Source organism: Callorhinus ursinus, unplaced genomic scaffold (genome assembly GCF_003265705.2).
Source record: "Callorhinus ursinus isolate GAN/ISIS: 27379988/994484 unplaced genomic scaffold, GSC_fseal_2.0 scaffold8, whole genome shotgun sequence".
Classification (NCBI taxonomy): Eukaryota; Metazoa; Chordata; class Mammalia; order Carnivora; family Otariidae; genus Callorhinus; species Callorhinus ursinus.
Genome location: NW_027397070.1, coordinates 34,492,329 through 34,510,993, shown reverse-complemented (window position 1 = coordinate 34,510,993; position 18,665 = coordinate 34,492,329). Strand labels below are relative to the sequence as shown.

The 18,665-nt window shown below is 43.7% G+C and overlaps 1 protein-coding gene across 1 annotated transcript; it reads left to right on the top strand.

The window, feature by feature from the left end:
- Window positions 1–3,931: 3,931 nt before the first annotated feature.
- On the top strand, window positions 3,932–16,069 carry LOC112821822 (homeobox protein SIX4). Its single transcript, XM_025869170.2, has 3 exons — window positions 3,932–4,865; window positions 7,590–8,278; window positions 11,734–16,069. Exons 1-3 carry the CDS (start codon window positions 4,000–4,002, stop codon window positions 12,528–12,530), a joined length of 2,352 nt encoding a protein of 783 aa, XP_025724955.1. The 5' UTR covers window positions 3,932–3,999; the 3' UTR covers window positions 12,531–16,069.
- Window positions 16,070–18,665: the final 2,596 nt, after the last annotated feature.

Here is an 18,665-nt window from a genome sequence, read left to right as displayed (position 1 = left end):
CACCACAAAAAGGCAAGAGTGCTGCTACGCCCGGGAGATGATTAGAATTAGAAGATCAGGATCTTCTCCCTCCACTATCATCCATGAGACTCACTAGGTCACCTTCCCTCCTACCTACTGCTCATCGGCATTCTCCACAGGCAGATAGCTTGGTTACTGAGAACTCCCAAGCATCACATCCAAGGCTCCCTCTACCAGTCTTAAATTTTTTCTTCATTAAAATTTGAAAAACCCCCGAAAAGGATTCTGAATGTTTTGCTTTGGGGGAAGTGTCCATCCCTGTACCAATCAACTGTGGCTATGATATTACACACAGACTACTGTGGACAGAGACCACTACTGTGCTCCACACCACAGCAAGCTGAGCATTCCATTCCAAGACCTTCATAATCTGTCCCCAAGATGCCTACTCCCATCCCCTCTATTGTATTTCCTAATGGATGTGTTTTATCTCTCCCACCAGATTTTAAGCTCCTCAGGGTCAGAGACCCCAAAATATTTATCTTGCTATCATCCGGTAGCTAATGGAATACCTTGTACTTAAGCAGGACTCAGTAAATATTTGGCAAATGAATGATCCTTCAGAAACGTTGACTACATATCATCAACCGTTGGTCACTAAGTAACAGTAGAACACCCCCCTCTACCTGGGAGATTACTTTACAACCTAACTTCTTAACAGTACCAGTACATGAGCTTCTGAAATGGAAAGAACCCACCAACATACAGTAATATAGGCCTTCCCTCTATTTCCCTATCAAGGGAGCCAAAGTCAGCCTTGAAAAAGGACATCTCTCCTCTTGGTGGTCAACACCATTAAATACATTCAAGCAAAGAGTAAAAATGTGTGCCGAGCCAGATTTTTTCCAGTACACTAAAATGGCAAAAGATTTCCATATACGCTCATCACTATCTTCAGGCAGGAAGGAAAAGATCCAGAAACTAGCAGGTTGTTTTTCACCCTCACACAATCCCAGCCTCAACTCTGTTTTCCCAAATCACAACACCACTTTAGACTACGTATCAGGACAGCAGACTCAAGTGTTTACAGCACGGCAGACATAGGAAGTAGAAGTATTCAATAATTTTATTTTTTTATTTTTATTTTTTAAAGATTTTATTTATTTATTTGACAGAGAGAGACACAGAGAGAGGGAACACAAGCAGGGGGTGTGGGTGAGGGAGAAGCAGGCTCCCTGCAGATGCGGGGCTCGATGCGGGGCTCGATGCGGGGCTCGATTCCAGGACTCTGGGATCATGACCTGAGCCGAAGGCAGACACTTAACGACTGAGCCACCCAGGCGCCCCAAGTATTCAACAATTTTACAAATCATTTGTAAATCAGTGCTCTGAGATTAACTCCACAGACCCTCAAGTCTGGTGTTCCATTCCAAAGGAGCTGACCCAGTTTAAGTGGAGGACTTTCGGTCCCACTTTGAATTGCTGCCAGAATGAGCCTGAGGCTCAGCCTGCTAAAGGAATCCAGAGCTGGGTGTTGCATTTCACTTCTGGTTCTACAGGAATCTCCTCCTGGAGCTATATACAACACCACTGTAGCTATAGGGGGCAAATTCATAAAAGGCCACTGCTGCTTCTATATGATTTGTTGAACTTGGTGCTCTGGAGGCAAAAGACATGCTCAGAAGACATGCAGAAACCCAATACATGGTTTTCCAAATAAACGCACTATATTTAATTGATAATAAGCCTGAAGAAGAGTCCTATGACCTGAACTTGGATTGCCCTATAATATAGCCAAATGAGTTTTCATTAGATATATGCAACTGAAAAGTTTCCTACTTTGCACTATCAGGAGGAAGATAACAAACATTTAACAAAGATTAATTGCCTGCCAGGTCCTTTTTGGCACACCTTATCTCATTTAATCCTCACAACAATCCTTTCCACCTTTTATGGTCAAGTGGCTAATAAATGGCAGAGCTAGGATTAAGACTACTAGCTAGCTGATCCCCAAGTCCACATTTTTTCCACTAAACCACACTACCTCCTATCTACTTTGCTCTGATAAATATGCTTTAAAAATTCAATGAATGAAATGCAATGTCATATTCTGGAATGGATTATGAAATAGAAGACAGACATCAATGGAAAAACTGGTGAATCCAAATAAAGTCAACAGTTTAGTTAATAACATTGCATCAGTGTTAACTTGTTTGGACAAATGTATCATTGTAATGTAAAATGTCAACATTAGGGAAAACTAGGTAAAGAGTAGGTGGGAACTTGACTTTTTGTGACTTTTCTGTAAGTCAAAATTATTCTAAAATAAAGAGTATATTTTTTTTTAATTCAAGGAAGTTATGAATCTCAGATATTGTCCTAAAGCTGGATACCTAGATGCATATTTCCAATGAGGTGTTGGCCTGTGGTCTTTTCTATGACTATGAATTTTAAATCCGCCAGAGATTTCAGTGCTGGCTTCATTAGGACAGTACAAAAGCAAGTCCAAAATCAAATGACATCTTGGTTGGCCAGCAATGAAATGAGCCTGTCCACCAAAAAGAAAATCTCACCAAGTTGATCATGACAGCAGGTAACCTAAACAGCTGCTTTATAATATGCTGCAATAGGGGGTAACTGGGAAGCAGAAACAACACAAAGCCACCTTGAAGGATGACGTTAGAGATGATGTCATTAAAATGTTGGATTTTGAGAAAGAATACCAGCAGGTGGACCTAACTGACCCACAGAAATCAGAGAAGCAGAGATGCGTTCATCCTTTTTGGAGTTAAGACCTCATGCGAACTATGAAAGAGACATGACTGCAAACAGTAGCAGACTCCACCCCCAGGCATTTCACCTCAAACCAGAGGGCAGTCTTCCATCTGTCTATGCTGCTGAAAGGGCTGCTGATCCCACATTGATCTCATGGAAGACACCTGCACTTGGAAATGTTGTTTCTACCAAGAATATCACCTCCAGAGAACTAGTCATACACTTACATAAAAAAATGTCCATACCGAACACTTAAATTTTCATACTTTATTATAATCTAAAGCTTAGATCTCTTCCACCCTATTCACTGAGATAAACACATTGATTAAAGACTCTGTATGCTTAGTTGCACCCTGTTCAACTTTGTTGTGTTGCCAGACCTCCAGGTGAGTGAAGGTTCAATGCCTTTTAGGGATTTCTTGTTTTTGTCTTTTCAGTGGGCTCTTTTGCACGTTTATTATTTTAAGATATTCAAGTATCTTCCCCTTTTTAATTTACCATAAGTGTTTTCCCCTCGGAACATTCCCTAGTGACATTCTATTCTGAACCCTTTTGAGTACAAAATCCTTGATAAAGACATCTTGGAAAGGGAGGTAAAGGGGAATAGCAAAATAGAGAAGCTTCTGAATCATCTTCGAAATTTTGGAATCTGGATGCTTGACGGTGGTCTCTTTGTTAAGACTTTAGCATCCGGACCTTAAGGCCACACAATTAATATCCCCGCTGGCATCCTAGGGACTCTCTTTGAAAGGGCCTGTTGTCCAGTTTTCAGGCCACATTAGGTAATTTCCCGCCCAGGAGCCTGGCCTAAAAAGAATGTCGGTGTTTCCCTTCAGGTATAGGTGCCTGGGGGTCAGGGGGAGAGGGAAAGGCAAGGGGTGGAGTGGGAGGCGGGTGATCGACAGGGATAGAAACCGTGTCTCCTCCTCCCTCTGAATGTGAAATAGCCAATGAGGTGGCGCGGCCGGGCCGGCCCGGCCGCCAGTGCCATATAGTATGCAGCAACCCGAGGAGTCACGTTGGGGGAACGGCAGAAAGCAGCTATCCTTTTACACTACTTTGCTCTAGCAGCTATCTTAATGGTGACTGCGTGGCCGGGGGGAAACCTGATCGGCCAGATCCAGCCGAAACCGGGAGGGAGGGAGTGGGCTTTCCGGAGGGGGGGAGGAGGGAGGGAGACGAAGAAGGAGGAGTAAGAGAGGGGGAAAGAAAGAGGAAAAGAGTGCGAGGGAGTGAGGGAGGGAGGAAAATAAACAACAAAAAATGTCCTCTTCCTCCCCCACCGGGCAGATTGCAAGTGCGGCGGACATCAAGCAGGAGAATGGGATGGAAAGCGCCTCGGAAGGGCAGGAGGCGCCCCGAGATGTGGCGGGGGGCGCGGCGGCGGGGCTGAGCCCCCCGGCTCCAGCCCCTTTCCCCCTGGAGCCGGGGGACGCCACGGCCGCCGCCGCAGGGGTGAGCGGAGAGGAAGGGGCAGTGGCGGCAGCGGCGGCGGATCAGGTACAACTCCACTCGGAACTTCTGGGCAGGCACCACCACGCCGCGGCCGCCGCGGCCGCCGCCGCCGCCGCGCAGACCCCACTGGCCTTCTCGCCCGACCATGTCGCCTGCGTGTGCGAGGCGCTGCAGCAGGGGGGCAACCTGGACCGCCTGGCCCGGTTCCTGTGGTCCCTGCCCCAGAGCGACCTGCTACGTGGCAACGAGAGCCTGCTGAAGGCGCGGGCGCTGGTGGCCTTCCACCAGGGCATCTACCCCGAGCTCTACAGCATCCTCGAGAGCCACAGCTTCGAGTCGGCCAACCACCCGCTGCTGCAGCAGCTCTGGTACAAGGCGCGCTACACCGAGGCCGAGCGAGCCCGCGGCCGGCCACTGGGCGCCGTGGACAAGTACCGGCTGCGCAGGAAATTCCCCCTGCCCCGCACCATCTGGGACGGCGAGGAGACGGTGTATTGTTTCAAGGAGAAGTCGCGCAACGCGCTCAAGGAGCTCTACAAGCAGAATCGCTACCCTTCGCCCGCCGAGAAGCGGCACCTGGCCAAGATCACCGGCCTCTCCCTCACCCAGGTCAGCAACTGGTTCAAGAACCGCCGGCAGCGCGATCGGAACCCCTCCGAGACCCAGTCCAAAAGGTGAGCGCCAACTTTCCTCCTCCTCCCCCTTCCTCTCCCCCACCCCCTTCCCAGCTTTCTTTTCCTCCAAGTGCTCGCAAACATGGCGCTTACCTTCCCCACCAGCCTGGTCCGGCTGCCCACCTCTCCCCGCCCCCCACCTCTCCCCGACCGGGGGATGGGGGGGCGGCGGTGGCGAGAGGCGGGGGAACCTCCCTCCTTACCCTCCCCCTCCTCCCCCCAGAAGTTTCTCGTCGCCCGCCTAGGTCTCAGTCCCCGCCCCCACCTCGGCTGGTCACTGCCGCCCAGTTTCCCACCCCCATCACGCTGGCTTTGAAGTTGCCACTCTCTCTCGGGTTCTGGCGGGGCGCAGGAGCGTGTGTAGGCGCCGGAAAGGGAGCTCTGGTTGCCGCCCGAGGCCCACGGAGGTTGCCAGCGCGGGCCGGGGTCTGCACCTCCAGCGGGTCACACCGGCCCGGCGCGTGCACGCGCTCCTAGACCCCCTCCCCCCGGATTCGGCTGCCCTCCCCTCCCGCCCCAACCTGCGCTGGAGGTCGCCTTGGCCGCTCTGGAGGGATGAGGGTGTTGGTGGGGGCTAGCGTTTCAGAAGGGGGGTTGGGGACGTCGAGGTTTTATGTGACAGAGTTAATCATTCACCCTGCGCGCTGTGGTTCCCTTCGCGGCCGCGGCAACGTGGGGTGTTGGTGCGGCTGGGCTCTGCCGTGTTTTGAAACCTGATTCTGAGCTCCTTCGGATCGGGTTTCAGCGCCGCCAGGGCAGTGGGGCTGCGGGGCTTGCTTCCTCGGCCTCCGAACCCTGCCTGGCTCCCTCCTGGGACAGCAGTTGGGGGTGGGGACGCTATCAGCTCCACACCTCCCAGAGTGCCCACCCTGGCGGGTTTGAACTTTTTGACTGGCAGAGTTTTGGGCCCCAACTGGTAGAAAATGTCCAGTTTTCCACCTCTTTTGTGCGTCCTTTCGAGTCAGACACCTGGAGGGTGTATTTGGTTTATTGTTGAGCGAGCTATGGAGAAGGTCGCCTAAAGAGATGGTGTCTCCAGCCACGCGGGCATAGGACAGAAAGAACCCAAAGCACTTCGAAGGTTCTGCCCAGGGAAGGAACTTGGGCGCCAGGGACCCCGTCCGGGCCGAGCGAAGGCGATCGCCCGGCGCATTCCAGAGTCCGCCGCGGTCCGCCCTTGCAGCTCCTGCCCCTGCGCCCCTGCCGGGGCCCGACGGCTCCCGCGCTCCTCGCCCAAGGCAGGGAGGGAGGCGCTGTGTCCGACCGGGCCTCGCGGTTACCAAAACAAAACGCGCACTGCGACCTGCGTGCATCCTTCCGCAGACCTGCGGGGAGACCCAGAGGAGGCCCGTCGGTCACCCCGCGCCAGCTTGTGGCAGCGGATCCCGTCGCTCGGAGCTCCGTCGGAATCCCTGAGGCCAGAGGCAGGGGGTGGGGAGCGGGCGTGGCGCGCAGGCCAGCTGCCCTACAGCCTCCACTCCCCGGCTGGGCGCGTTCCCCGTCTCCCCAGCCACACTCTGCCGGCTTTGCGTACCCCCCCGCCTCAACTCCACACCCCCTGCCCCCGGCCCAGTTGCCTGGTTTAGGCCCCTCTCCGGATCTACCTCCCACCCGCACCCCCGGTGAGTCACCCTCGCAGACGGCGACGGCGGCTCAGCCTCAGCTCGTAAATCAAAGCGCTTTCTGCGCTCCTGGCCCCGCAGCCCAAAGCCCGGGTAATCCCCTCCCCTCCGCTTGAAAGCGAACCGACCGCCGGGCACTGCAAGGGACGTGCATCTTCTACCGGGGCCAAGTCACACCACGCTTCCAAACTGCCAACTAACTGCCCCTTTCTCCCCCGCCCAGCCTCAGACCAAATGGGAAATCCCACCACTACCCCTCCCCGGATTTGGTATTTCCCCCAAAGTTGGGAAGCTGAGGAACACAGTCCCCGTCTGGAGCAGAAGGAATGAGGGTGCTGGAGAAGGGGTCTGATGGTTACAAGGCTGCTGAGTGACCCACACCCTTTCCCTCCCACCTCACCAGGGCACTGGATGGTGTATGTTAAATAGGCCCCTATGGCTTCTTTTGGATTCAAAGGCGACTGCACATAACAGTTCTTGGGTTGAAAGTGCCTTTCCTACATCAAGGACAGCCACTTTGTTGAATGAGAGAGTTGTCAGTCTGGTGGAGTAGAAGTTTGGGAGCAGGTGAGAAAATGATCTCTTGTTAACTAACTGGCAAACAAAACTGAACACTTCCCACCTCCTGCTCCTTTGGCAGTTTCATTTACCTCCAAGATCACACTAATCTGAATTGGTTTTGAGGGGAGGGGAAGGAGTTCCTAAACAGGAAAGACTGACTACCTCATCTAGGGAGTTTTTTCTGCAGCATAGGTAGCAGCGTATATAACAGGAAGGAATAACTTCAATGCTATAAAAATGTATATACAGTTCTCATAGTAAATCCTATTAGCTGAATTTACCTCTTCCAGATCTCTGGACTTTGCCTGGATTTATTATTGGTAAAATGATTGGGATAGGAGAGTTTATCTTCCCACATTCTCTGGATGGTCAGAATCTGCTGAAAGTTCTCATAGCTTAAACAGGACTAAAAACTTCCTGCTCTGCTTTCCTTAAATACTGACTTTAATGGGGTTAGAGCCTGGATTTCTAAACAAATGGCACTATGTAGAATGTTGTCCCTCTGACCTTCTGAATGTCTTGGTTTTCCCCCTCTCTGCAGTGAGTCAGATGGCAATCCCAGCACTGAAGATGAATCCAGCAAGGGCCATGAGGACTTGTCTCCTCATCCACTCTCCGGTTCATCGGATAGTGTCACTAACCTCAGCCTTTCCAGTCACATGGAGCCCGTATATATGCAACAAATTGGAAATGCTAAGATCTCATTAAGCTCTTCTGGAGTTTTGTTGAATGGAAGCTTGGTGCCTGCAAGTACTTCACCTGTCTTTCTTAATGGTAATTCTTTCATTCAGGGACCCAATGGAGTCATCCTTAATGGATTAAATGTGGGAAACACACAGACAGTGTCGTTGAACCCACCAAAAATGGCGTCAAACATTGTGAGCAATGGTATACCCATGAGTGACATACTGGGGTCTACCTCCCAGGATGTGAAGGAATTCAAAGTCCTCCAGAGTTCTTCAGCTAACCCAGCAGCCACCACTTCCTACAGCTCCAGTGTCCCCGTGTCATTCCCAGGGCTGATACCCAGCACTGAGGTAAAAAGAGAAGGCATTCAGACGGTGGCTTCCCAGGATGGAGGCTCTGTGGTGACTTTTACTACACCAGTGCAAATTAACCAGTATGGCATTGTCCAGATCCCCAATTCCGGAACAAACAGCCAGTTCCTTAATGGGAGCATTGGATTCTCTCCACTGCAGCTGCCTTCTGTTTCTGTAGCAGCTTCACAAGGTAAAAGTCTCATTCGGCACCGTCACGCACCAGTGAATGTTTTAGCCAGCCGCTGTAAATGACGCATTTGGTGAGAGCTATAGATTGATGTTACCGTTCAGGTACCTCGTTGGCTGCCACAGCTGCAGAATAGCCTTGATTTGTCTCTCCTCCTTCACGACACCCGTGTAAGATCCAGCTCGTTTGGTTCCCTGGCATCATGGACATGGGCTCTTATTTTCCTAACGACTGAATGGAAAAATACAGGTCTTAGCAAATCTTGCCAGTTCTACAATTATAGAAATATGATAAGTCAGTTGGTGCTTACAAAATAACCCATTGCTTGACATTTTAAGATTAAAAATTAATAAGATTGCTAAGAACACAAAATTAGTCAAGGCAGTTGGTACGAATGTGTACACTTTACCTAAGCATTTTCTGTTTGACCAAGGAGTATTTTAGAAGGGCAGGCTAAAAAGACTGGATCAGTTGTGTTTGATTCACGTTCCTCCTATAATTAAAACTAACAGACCTAAAGGAAAACCAGAGGAATATGTGACTGGGTGTCTGTGGTTCTGCATGTGTACCCAGCCCCCTAAATGTCTGGGTTTGTTTAGGAAGGCAACCGTAAGCCTTATTGTATATGTTTGTGCCTTTACTAAAGGCAATAATGCTAAAGCAAACACTGATCTGAAATTTGGGAAGCCTGAGGCTGATAGGCCACGTCTTCACTGACTTTAAGCAAGTCTGATGGCTCAGTGTCATTTTTTGTATATAGAAACAGGAATAGTCAGAATGGCAGTGGAGATGGAATAGCCCCTTAAAATTAGGAGTAGGGGGTGTCAACGCCTCTTTGCCTTCCTGTAAGCAAATCTGAATGTCCAGATTTCTACGAAGCCAAAATTAAGTCATTGTTTGCCTTAAAGATCAGTTTCCTGTAAAATGGCTTTATCAAAAAAATATCCATTTATGCACAACTTTTTTTGCTTCCACAACTATGATCTACTTCAGTTTATAGGAAGCATTAATAGAAAAAATGTTGTTGAGTACATTTCATTCTATAAAATCAGTTCTCAGGTAAAAGAGTAGTAAAACACAAAACTCCGGCAGCACACCATGTATATCTTCATTGTTCCAAGTTCTGGAAAGGATTAAGTTAAGTCCTTATCCAACCTAAGGCAAAAATATGGAAACTACAAGGAAAGTCAAAGTGCTTCATTTTATAATTTAATGTGGATCTAACCCCTTTTCTCTCCTTAGGAAATTTCCAAACAGTAGATAACATTTTAAAGACAACAGATTTGAGCAAAAAGTCTGGTATGTACACTGGGGGAGAAGAAAAGCAGAAATAGTTTTCACATGTAATCTAGAAATATGCTACCATAGAAAAGTATTATAAACTAATAGCTAATTTTTTTAAGATTTTTTATTTATTTGAGAGAGAGAGAGAGCACGAGAGGGGGGAGGGTCCAAGAGAGAAGCAGACTCCCTGCTGAGCAGGGAGCCCGATGCAGGACTCCATCCAGGGACTCCAGGATCATGACCTGAGCTGAAGGCAGTTGCTTAACCAACTGAGCCACCCAGGCGCCCCATAGCTAATTTTTCTAAAATGGGACATTCAATATGAATAAGAATAGCATTTTCAGTTAAAATAACTAAGATCAAATAACAGAGCTATCAATCCTTAGACTGGGTGCATTAAAGGCGTAAGTTTAACCAGATGGGTCCAGGAAGCAACGTTCCTTTATAGTAATTATGGACTGCAGTTCTCAATAAAGCATTTGGGGACTCAGGCTTTCTCAAAAATGGTTACTGAATGTGTAGACAAGGTAGATTATCTTTCAGTAGTTAGTATTTATATGGAAACATGGAATATCAAGTTTTGGATCACATCTGCTTTTCCTCCTTCATTCATATATGTTATAATTTCTACACATTCAAAAATATTATTTTATTTATATTCAATAGCGGTTGGGGAAAATGTCCTGACATATTATTTATGGTTCTCTGAAAAAATAACTCATTGTTTTGTTCGCATATACACAGGCAAATAGTTTCACGAATATATAACACATAGCAAAATAAATATTTCAGATGATTTTGCTACAGTTTAGCAGCCAACAAGAATTTTAAAGCATACTTAAGTTGAAGTCAAGTAAAAGCCTTTTCATCTGTTTGGCCTGGAACAAACATTTGTGTTAGGGAAGAGCCCAAACATACATAGAAATGTTTTTATTAACACCAGTATTTCCATGAAGAATACTTTCTAGTGGTTAAATTTTTTCAAAAGCTTAAATACAGTGTTTTCTTTCTTTTTTTTTTTTCATTTAAAGACATTCCTTTGCACTGAAGGTGCTTAAAAAGTGTTTGGGAGACATATAAACAGCCCTATGACATTTATTTATCAATATACGTGGTACCAGAATCACAGTTATTCTAATTCAAGAAGGGAAATGTTTTAGGTGAATTACCTTTAATATTGAGCTGTTTTCTCAAAATAATAGTTTGCTGAACATCTAATTCAAGATTAGGGTAAACAACCCATCTGAGTAATTCTGTCACAAAATTCCCTCAGGTCCACCTTTCAGTGGCAGGATAATTACCATCATTTTACTGTGCCTATGTAAAGACTCAAAAAGAAAAGGGTTTTACTCAATAGTAGGAGTGAGGGGAAGGGTCTAATTCATCACCATTGTCTGAGTTACCTGATTTTGAACAACTTCTCAGCTTTCCACTTAGGTTTCTTTTTCTACTTCTGGTCTCTGTAGACCATTATAGTGAGAGCCTCAAAATACAAACCTTTTAAAGAAGCATTAGCTCTAGTTATTTACGTTAATCTGTAATTTTAGAAGTACATTTTATTATTATCATTAATTCTTCCTATCATGGCAACCCTGAAAATTCAGAACTGGCACAACAAAAGAAAAAACTATTGAATATTTTGTTGACATTACTTTATGGTTAGTTTGGTGAAAGTTTGAAACTTGTCTGTACAGGTTTATATGGTTAACTTCAGGCCCCAGGGCACCTCATTTTATGGGGATTTTCTACATATCCATTTATGTCGGTTACTGAACTTGTCCTGAACAAAGGCATTTTGTTTTGCATTTGTGTTTTCTAGTTCTAACTGGCAGAGCTAGCCACAACTATCAACTGACTGAGAGAAATCGAGTTGGTAATAATGAACCAGAAACTTGACTGAAATTAGAACCTGGAAAAAAAGGTTTTCTCACACTTCGTTTCTAAACCAGTAGTTCTCACTTCCATTGTGTCATCAGACTTACTTGGGAGTTTAAAATACACCTGTTCTAGGACTTACTGAGTCAGATTCTCAGGAGGAGAGCCTGGGAATCTGTAGTTTTAAGTGCTGATGGTGATTCTACTGAACCTGAGAAAAATCATGTGTGTAAAAAAGTATCTTTTTTTTCTTTCCTTATTGGTTCTATCAATGATAATCTGTACTTTATTTTTTTTAGGTAATATTTCAGTAAATTCAAGCACTTCAGATGGGAGCACATTTACAAGTGAGTCCACCACAGTCCAGCAAGGAAAGGTTTTCTTGAGCTCTCTTGCTCCCAGTGCAGTGGTATACACTGTTCCTAATTCAGGCCAGACTATAGGATCTGTTAAACAGGAGGGCTTGGAGAGGAGCCTGGTATTTTCTCAGTTGATGTCTGTCAATCAGAATGCACAAATAAATGCAAACCTGTCTTCTGAAAATATCTCGGGGAGTGGCCTCCATCCACTGGCCTCCTCATTAGTTAATGTATCCCCAACTCACAATTTTTCCCTGACTCCCCCTACCTTACTAAATCCCACCGAGCTAAACCCTGACATTGCTGATAGCCAGCCAATGTCTGCACCTGTGGCAAGCAAATCTACTGTGACATCTGTCAGCAACACCAACTATGCAACTCTTCAGAACTGTTCCCTTATTGCTGGTCAAGATCTGTTGTCAGTCCCCATGACCCAGGCTGCCCTTGGGGAAATTGTTCCTACAGCTGAAGACCAGGTGGGTCACCCTTCCCCAGCAGTACACCAGGATTTTGTCAGAGAACATCGTTTGGTTCTGCAATCAGTAGCTAACATAAAAGAAAATTTCTTAACAAATTCTGAGGGCAAAGCCACAGGCAACTTAATGATGCTGGACTCAAAATCCAAGTATGTCCTAGAAGGCATGGTCGAGACTGTCTGTGAAGACCTGGAAACAGACAAAAAAGAGCTTGCCAAGCTCCAAACTGTCGAATTGGATGAAGATATGCAAGACTTATAAACTTGAGTTCCCTCTCTCTCTTTTTTCTGGCATCAGCAAGGCAGATCTTTTCACGAAGCCCTGAGGACATAAAGCATTTTCCCACTTACAGGGAAACACTAGTTTTGTGAGTAAATGAATTCAAGAGACTGGATTGATCTGCATGAAGATCACAGTTAAATATACAGGAATAGAACTGCATTGCTGCAGCTTTTTTGTTCACATATGTTCTCTTTTAAATAGATGGAGACAAAGGAACAAGATGAAATATATCAAGTCAAAGTGTATCATTTGGTTGACTTAATGTAATTCTAAGGTCAAATGGAACTCTATAGTTCTTTAAATTTAAACTGTATACACCTGACATTGGCATTAGAAACAATACAGTTATTTTTGTTTACTTTAACTCCTTGGGCATTGATGAGGTCAAGAAGCATAAATGGTACTTCGCACTATTCTAAGGGTTTTTGAATATATGCATTTCTATTTTTCAATATTTTTGTGAAAGTCTTGGTTTGTCTCTACACATTTCCAAATGTGCTTGCTAATAGTCCAGTGGGGCTGAGAAAGTTTGCAACTCCACTAAAAACTCTGAAATAAACTTCGGTATGAGTGTAAATATATTAGTCCTATAAGCCAGGATTAGAGGAATTACAGTGATTTTTATTTATGCTGTATATGTTTCTCTTATACTTCAGACACTATGAACTGAAAAGAAAAATGTTTTCTTACTGTTTAATTTATTTTTATTGCTTGAACAGGAAGTGAACATAGTTATTTCCAACAAAGTTTTACTTTTTGTAGGATTTTTAAAAAAGTAATGATTTTTATCAGCAGTCTATTATGGTCAATATTAATAACACTGAAACAGGCGATCTAACTCCCAATATTAGAATTTTGGTACTTCTTTTCACATCCTTGTTCTTTATTTAGCAACTCTCTGATTCATTTAAATATGTTTTCTATAGAATTCTATGTGCCTTTTTACCTTGTGGCCTTTTAATTATTCTTACTAAGGTACAGAAGTGTCAACAAAAGCACTGATGGCCCTTTTCTATCTAACAGGGTTATTTTCACCACAAAATTGCTTTAAGTCTGAAGAACTTAAGTTTCACTTATATAATTATGTATGTTTATGATGTAAATGGATGAACAACTGATTATATTTGATGCTCTTCATTACAATGAAAATAACAATCATAGATTACCATGTAAAATGAATTCTGTAGACTATGAAAACAACCATTTTAAACTAAGGAAAGAATATATAAATTCTCTTGAGCAGAACTCTGTCCTGATGAAACTTAGTTCTAAGTGTTTTGGATCGGTTGTTACGTTATGACATACAACTGTTATTTGCACTATATTATCATGTCTTGTTTAAAAGTAAATCTTTTGGGGTTTCTTTGAGAAGCTTGCTTGATAATGTTGTGAGCTGTGGTTATAGTTTTTATCAGGACTGAACACAAAGTGGAATAATGCAAATACATTTATGTAGTGTGTAAAGTCTCTGGTGTCTGCAAAGCAAGAAATGTGAGAACATGATCTCTTCGGAGATGACTTGAAGTCGTTGAACATAAAGATGTTACCAGTGTTGCTCTCTTCAAGCTCAGAACAAAGAGTGTACTCTTGATCCCAACAGGGCCCATCAGTTGCGCATGTTGAATAAGGGCCACAGACGACTTACCTTTTCTTGTTATTGCAAATGGAACTCGCAGACATAGGTAAAGAGCCCTATCAAGACTTCTTCCCATCGTTTTGCTAAAAAACTTAAATCCCATCTTTTTTATGGAATTAGTCAATGTTCTTAAACTGCTGAAATTACAGTTTTTCATCTTTTTTTTTTAACAAAGTCAGGTGTTTTAGAGTTCTCTTCCACTCCATCACTACTTACTCAGCTTGTTGTTGTTGTTTCCTGTAGGTGTGTGCTCCTCACGTTACTGAGATTAATTATATGGTTCTCTAGTGTAGTTTACATGAAAATGATGGTTTTTCACTTGATGGCTGCAGATAGCAAGAGTTTTTGTTCGTTATTTTAAAATACCGATCTAATAAGGGAGATGGGAAAGTTTAAAAAGTTATATATATCATATATATATAACTGGAAAAGTTTCATATGTCTTCCAAAAATATAATAAGCCTCTCTTTTATTCACAGTTCTTCCTCTTTTTTTTTTCTCTTAAGAAAAAGAAAAGATAGCACAAAACTTAAAACTTACCTAGGAAACCCATTCATACTCCCAACATGATGTAATTATACCCCTACAATTACTCCAGGTAGCTACACAATATACCAGGTAAGAATCAATGCACATTGTAGAGAACTTATTGTTCTTTCCTATTCTTTCAGTAAAATAAGGGCCAGTTGGTTTATAGCCCATACATATGTGAATGAAACAAGATAAACCCCATGATCTCCTTGCACAGAATTGCAAATGTTTTTTGCAATACCAAGGGCCAGACTCAGGACCCTTGGAGTTCATGTGGCAGAATTTCTCTTACATAAACCAATGCTTGAAGATGCTGCAAATGACCCTCAAATGATCCCCAAAGAGGAATCAGAATAGGGGTAACTCTTCCTGCAAAGCCCAACCCCTGCTGCTGGCTGTGGGATTTTTGGTGTGAGGCTCTCTATGCACTCTGCCAGAATTTGGCATTTAGCTCTTAGTTACAGCTAGTAAAGGACAGTTTTATCATGTAAAGAGAAGGTGCATTTGTTCCTAAATCAAGCAAGAACACCTGTGTTGTAGTGTTTCATAGCTCATATATATTTATAGTAACAAAAAGACTGAATCGTACACATGTTTCAGTGCCTTTCTTGTGTTATGAAAGGCAAGTAGACATTATAGCCATAGGTAAAAAATGTGTAGTTAAATTGCACACTGACCTTAAATCTCCTTGTATATGCCCTTGCATTTTGCATGTCAAAAGTTGGATTATTGGGCATGTGTTGCAGCCTGCCCTGCTACATGTTAGGCAAGTGTGCATTAGTACATAGCCAGAAGTTCTTCATTCTTTTACAATGTTTTTGACAGATCATCTCATCATAAAAATATAAATAATTCAGGACATTTGTGGGGAAAAGAATTACATTTTACAAAAGATGTTTTGAAGTCTTCCTAGAACTTAGATGATAGAGACTAAAAAGTTATTTTGTATCTAGTTGATACATTTCATGTTAATTTAATATTACCGCCGTACATTTTATTAATCAAAATTATGTAGCATGTGACTCTTGGCTTTCAGGGTTCTCAATTTTTGTTCTTTTGTTGCATGTACTGTATGTTTAGAGGAGACCGGTTATATACTCAATATGGTTTTACTGTGCCTTACACAAAGAGAAAATCTATACAGAATGTATATCATTGGGTGGGGTAACAGAGTCTCTACTGCACTGTTAGGTGATGGCACACAGAGCATGTCCCAGAGCATTTCTGTGCTTAATTACCCAACCAAAGAGATCTAAAGTATGTATGTTGTACTGTAATAGGGGTTTATGCCTGGACAATTAAGTGTTTTATTTGTTTTCTGAAATGATGTGAACTTATTTTTCTAAACACTATGCTAAATAAACTTTATATTTATACATACATTATGTTTAAAAAGTTATTTATCGCTGAAAAAAAAAGAAAATTAGGGAAAAAGAAAAACAAAAACCCACACAAACAATTCCATAGGCTGGCAGGTACAACAACAAAAGGAGTCATTTTAGAACAATCTCTTGGTCTTTGTACAAGATTATGCAATTCACTTAATTGTATTGCATACCCAAAGCTAAATGATTAGATTTCATCCTCAATATAAAGAAATGTTTCCTATGCATCTGGGTATTCCAAAATCTGACTCTCATAATCTAAAAGGTTTAGTGGAATTAAATTCAATGATCCAAAGACCTTTCCATTCCCAACCTTACTGGATGAGCTCAATATAATGCATCTTTCAAGCATTCCCATTAGCCAAAGTCTGGTTACACCGCAGTTGGGTCCACCAGTGATTTGACTTGAAGATATGGACACAACTGCTCCACTGAAGACTCAGCCCTGCTACAGTTTGATCCTACCTTTAAAATTACATGACTTTTGGGGGTGCCTGGGTGGCTCAGTCGTTAAACGTCTGCCTTCGGCTCAGGTCATGGTCCCAGGGTCCTGGGATCAAGCCCTGCATCGGCATCGGGCTCCCTGCTCGGCGGGAAGCCTGCTTCTCCCTCTCCCACTCCCCCTGCTTGTGTTCCCTCTCTTGCTGTGTCTCTCTCTGTCAAATAAATAAATAAAAATAAAAAATAAATAAATTTTAAAAAAATTACATGACCTCTGATGAGGTATGCCTCCCTCACTGAAATGAAGAGGAGCTTGGATAAGGGAGATTGGTACCACCTATACAATTGTATTACAAAACCAGTTAAAGGCATCAAATTAATTTCAGGCATTTCTCGACTTTTTTATATTCTTGTCTTTTGTTTCATTTGTTTAGCACTTTTCTATGTAGCTAAACCAGTTAAAGTGGATAGTGTCTCAGTGAGTCTAGGGTCAGAGTATTGTGGAGTGATTACATTTTATAACATCTTAACCAAACAAATATTTTAAAACATTTGACAGGTCATTGACCTACTTCAAACATTTGTAGCTGGCAGAATCTAGCAAACTAAATAAAAACCCTCAAGGGGAATTCAAGACTTTCAACTATAGGATTCCATACCACTTTTTCTGCTTCCCTTAAGAAATAATAAATGTGGGGTGCTGGGCTGGTTCAGTAGGTACGTGACTCTTGATCTTGGGGTCATGAATTCAAGTCCCATGTTGGGCATAGAGCTTACGTAGAAAAAGATAATAAATGTGGAAACTTACCTTTATACATCACCATTTTCAAAAAAGTAGATAGTAAATAAATAAAGATATATTCAGATAATGGCCAGTACTATAAAGTCCATAACAAGGTAATGAGATTGAGCATGGGGAATGTTAGAAGTGGGGACACACATTACATTGGCCAAGGAAAGTCTCAAGGAAGTAAACTTAGAACAAAGAGGCGTGAATGAAGAGAGAGAACCAACCCACAAGACTTAGAAAAATAGCATTCCAGACCTAGGGAACAGCAGGTACAAAGACCCTGAGGGAGGAGCTGAGTGGCTGTTAACTCCTAGTGTTAACCCTAGTAGTCATTTAGTAGGAGATCCAATCAGAGAGATAGGCAGGTAGGTGCCAGATCACAGGTAGAACTTTATTGCTCTGTGCTGAATTGTTTGGATTTGAGTCAGAGAAGCAAGGATTGATATAACACGATTCACACGCTTTTTTAAAGATTTTGTTTATTTGACACAGAGAGAGCGAGATGAGGGAACACAAGCAAGGGGAGTGGGAGAGGGAGAAGCAGGCTTTCCGCCGAGCAGGGAGCCCGACGCGGGGCTCGATCCCAGGACCCTGGGATCATGACCTGAGCTGAAGGCAGACGCTTAACAACTGAGCCACCCAGACGTCCCACGATTTACATTTTAAAATATCACTCTGCCTATTCTTTGGAGAATGGTGTTGTAGGAAGCCATTCTTGTGAGGGAAGGGATTAGGAAATTATGTCATATTTTCCTAAGCTGTTGGACAGGAAATACCGCAGGAGCTGTTGAAGCATGTATGGCCGTTTTTTCCTAAATGTCTCCAGAATTTCTGCTCCCCAAGCCTTCTGTCTACTCTGCCTCCTGCTGTTAGCCAAAGCCGCCAGCTTCCTGCTATGATTGTCCCAGTCTGAACTTGTGCCCTGAACTCCAGTCTGTAGATCCAGTTCCCTAATGGATATTTTCAGAATGTCCCAGTCACCTATTACTCTACATATGAAAAATTTAAACTATTATCTTTGCCTTAAGTCTGTTTCTCACTCAGTGCTCCTCATTATATAGTAGCACTCATTTACCCACCGGCCAAATAAAAAACCTGGGACTCGCTCTGGAGTCTTCCTTTCTTCCCACCTCCTCCACCAGATCACTATATCTGTCCATGGCTGCTATTTTACCGTCTCTTGCAATTCCTTCCCCACCATTTCTAAAGTTACTGCCATAGTTTAAGCACTTACTGTTTTGTGTGTGTGTGGGTTTTTTTTTTTTTTTATAGATTTTATTTTTAAGCAATCCCCACCCAGTGTGGGGCTTGAACTCATAACCCCGATAGCA

Excerpts from the sequence above, each read along its gene's own strand:
- LOC112821822 (XM_025869170.2), top strand. The coding sequence starts at position 4,000 with ATGTCCTCTTCCTCCCCCACCGGGCAGATTGCAAGTGCGGCGGACATC. Across the intron at positions 4,866-7,589 it reads TCCGAGACCCAGTCCAAAAG|TGAGTCAGATGGCAATCCCA; the intron begins GTGAGCGCCAAC and ends CCCTCTCTGCAG. Across the intron at positions 8,279-11,733 it reads TTCTGTAGCAGCTTCACAAG|GTAATATTTCAGTAAATTCA; the intron begins GTAAAAGTCTCA and ends TATTTTTTTTAG.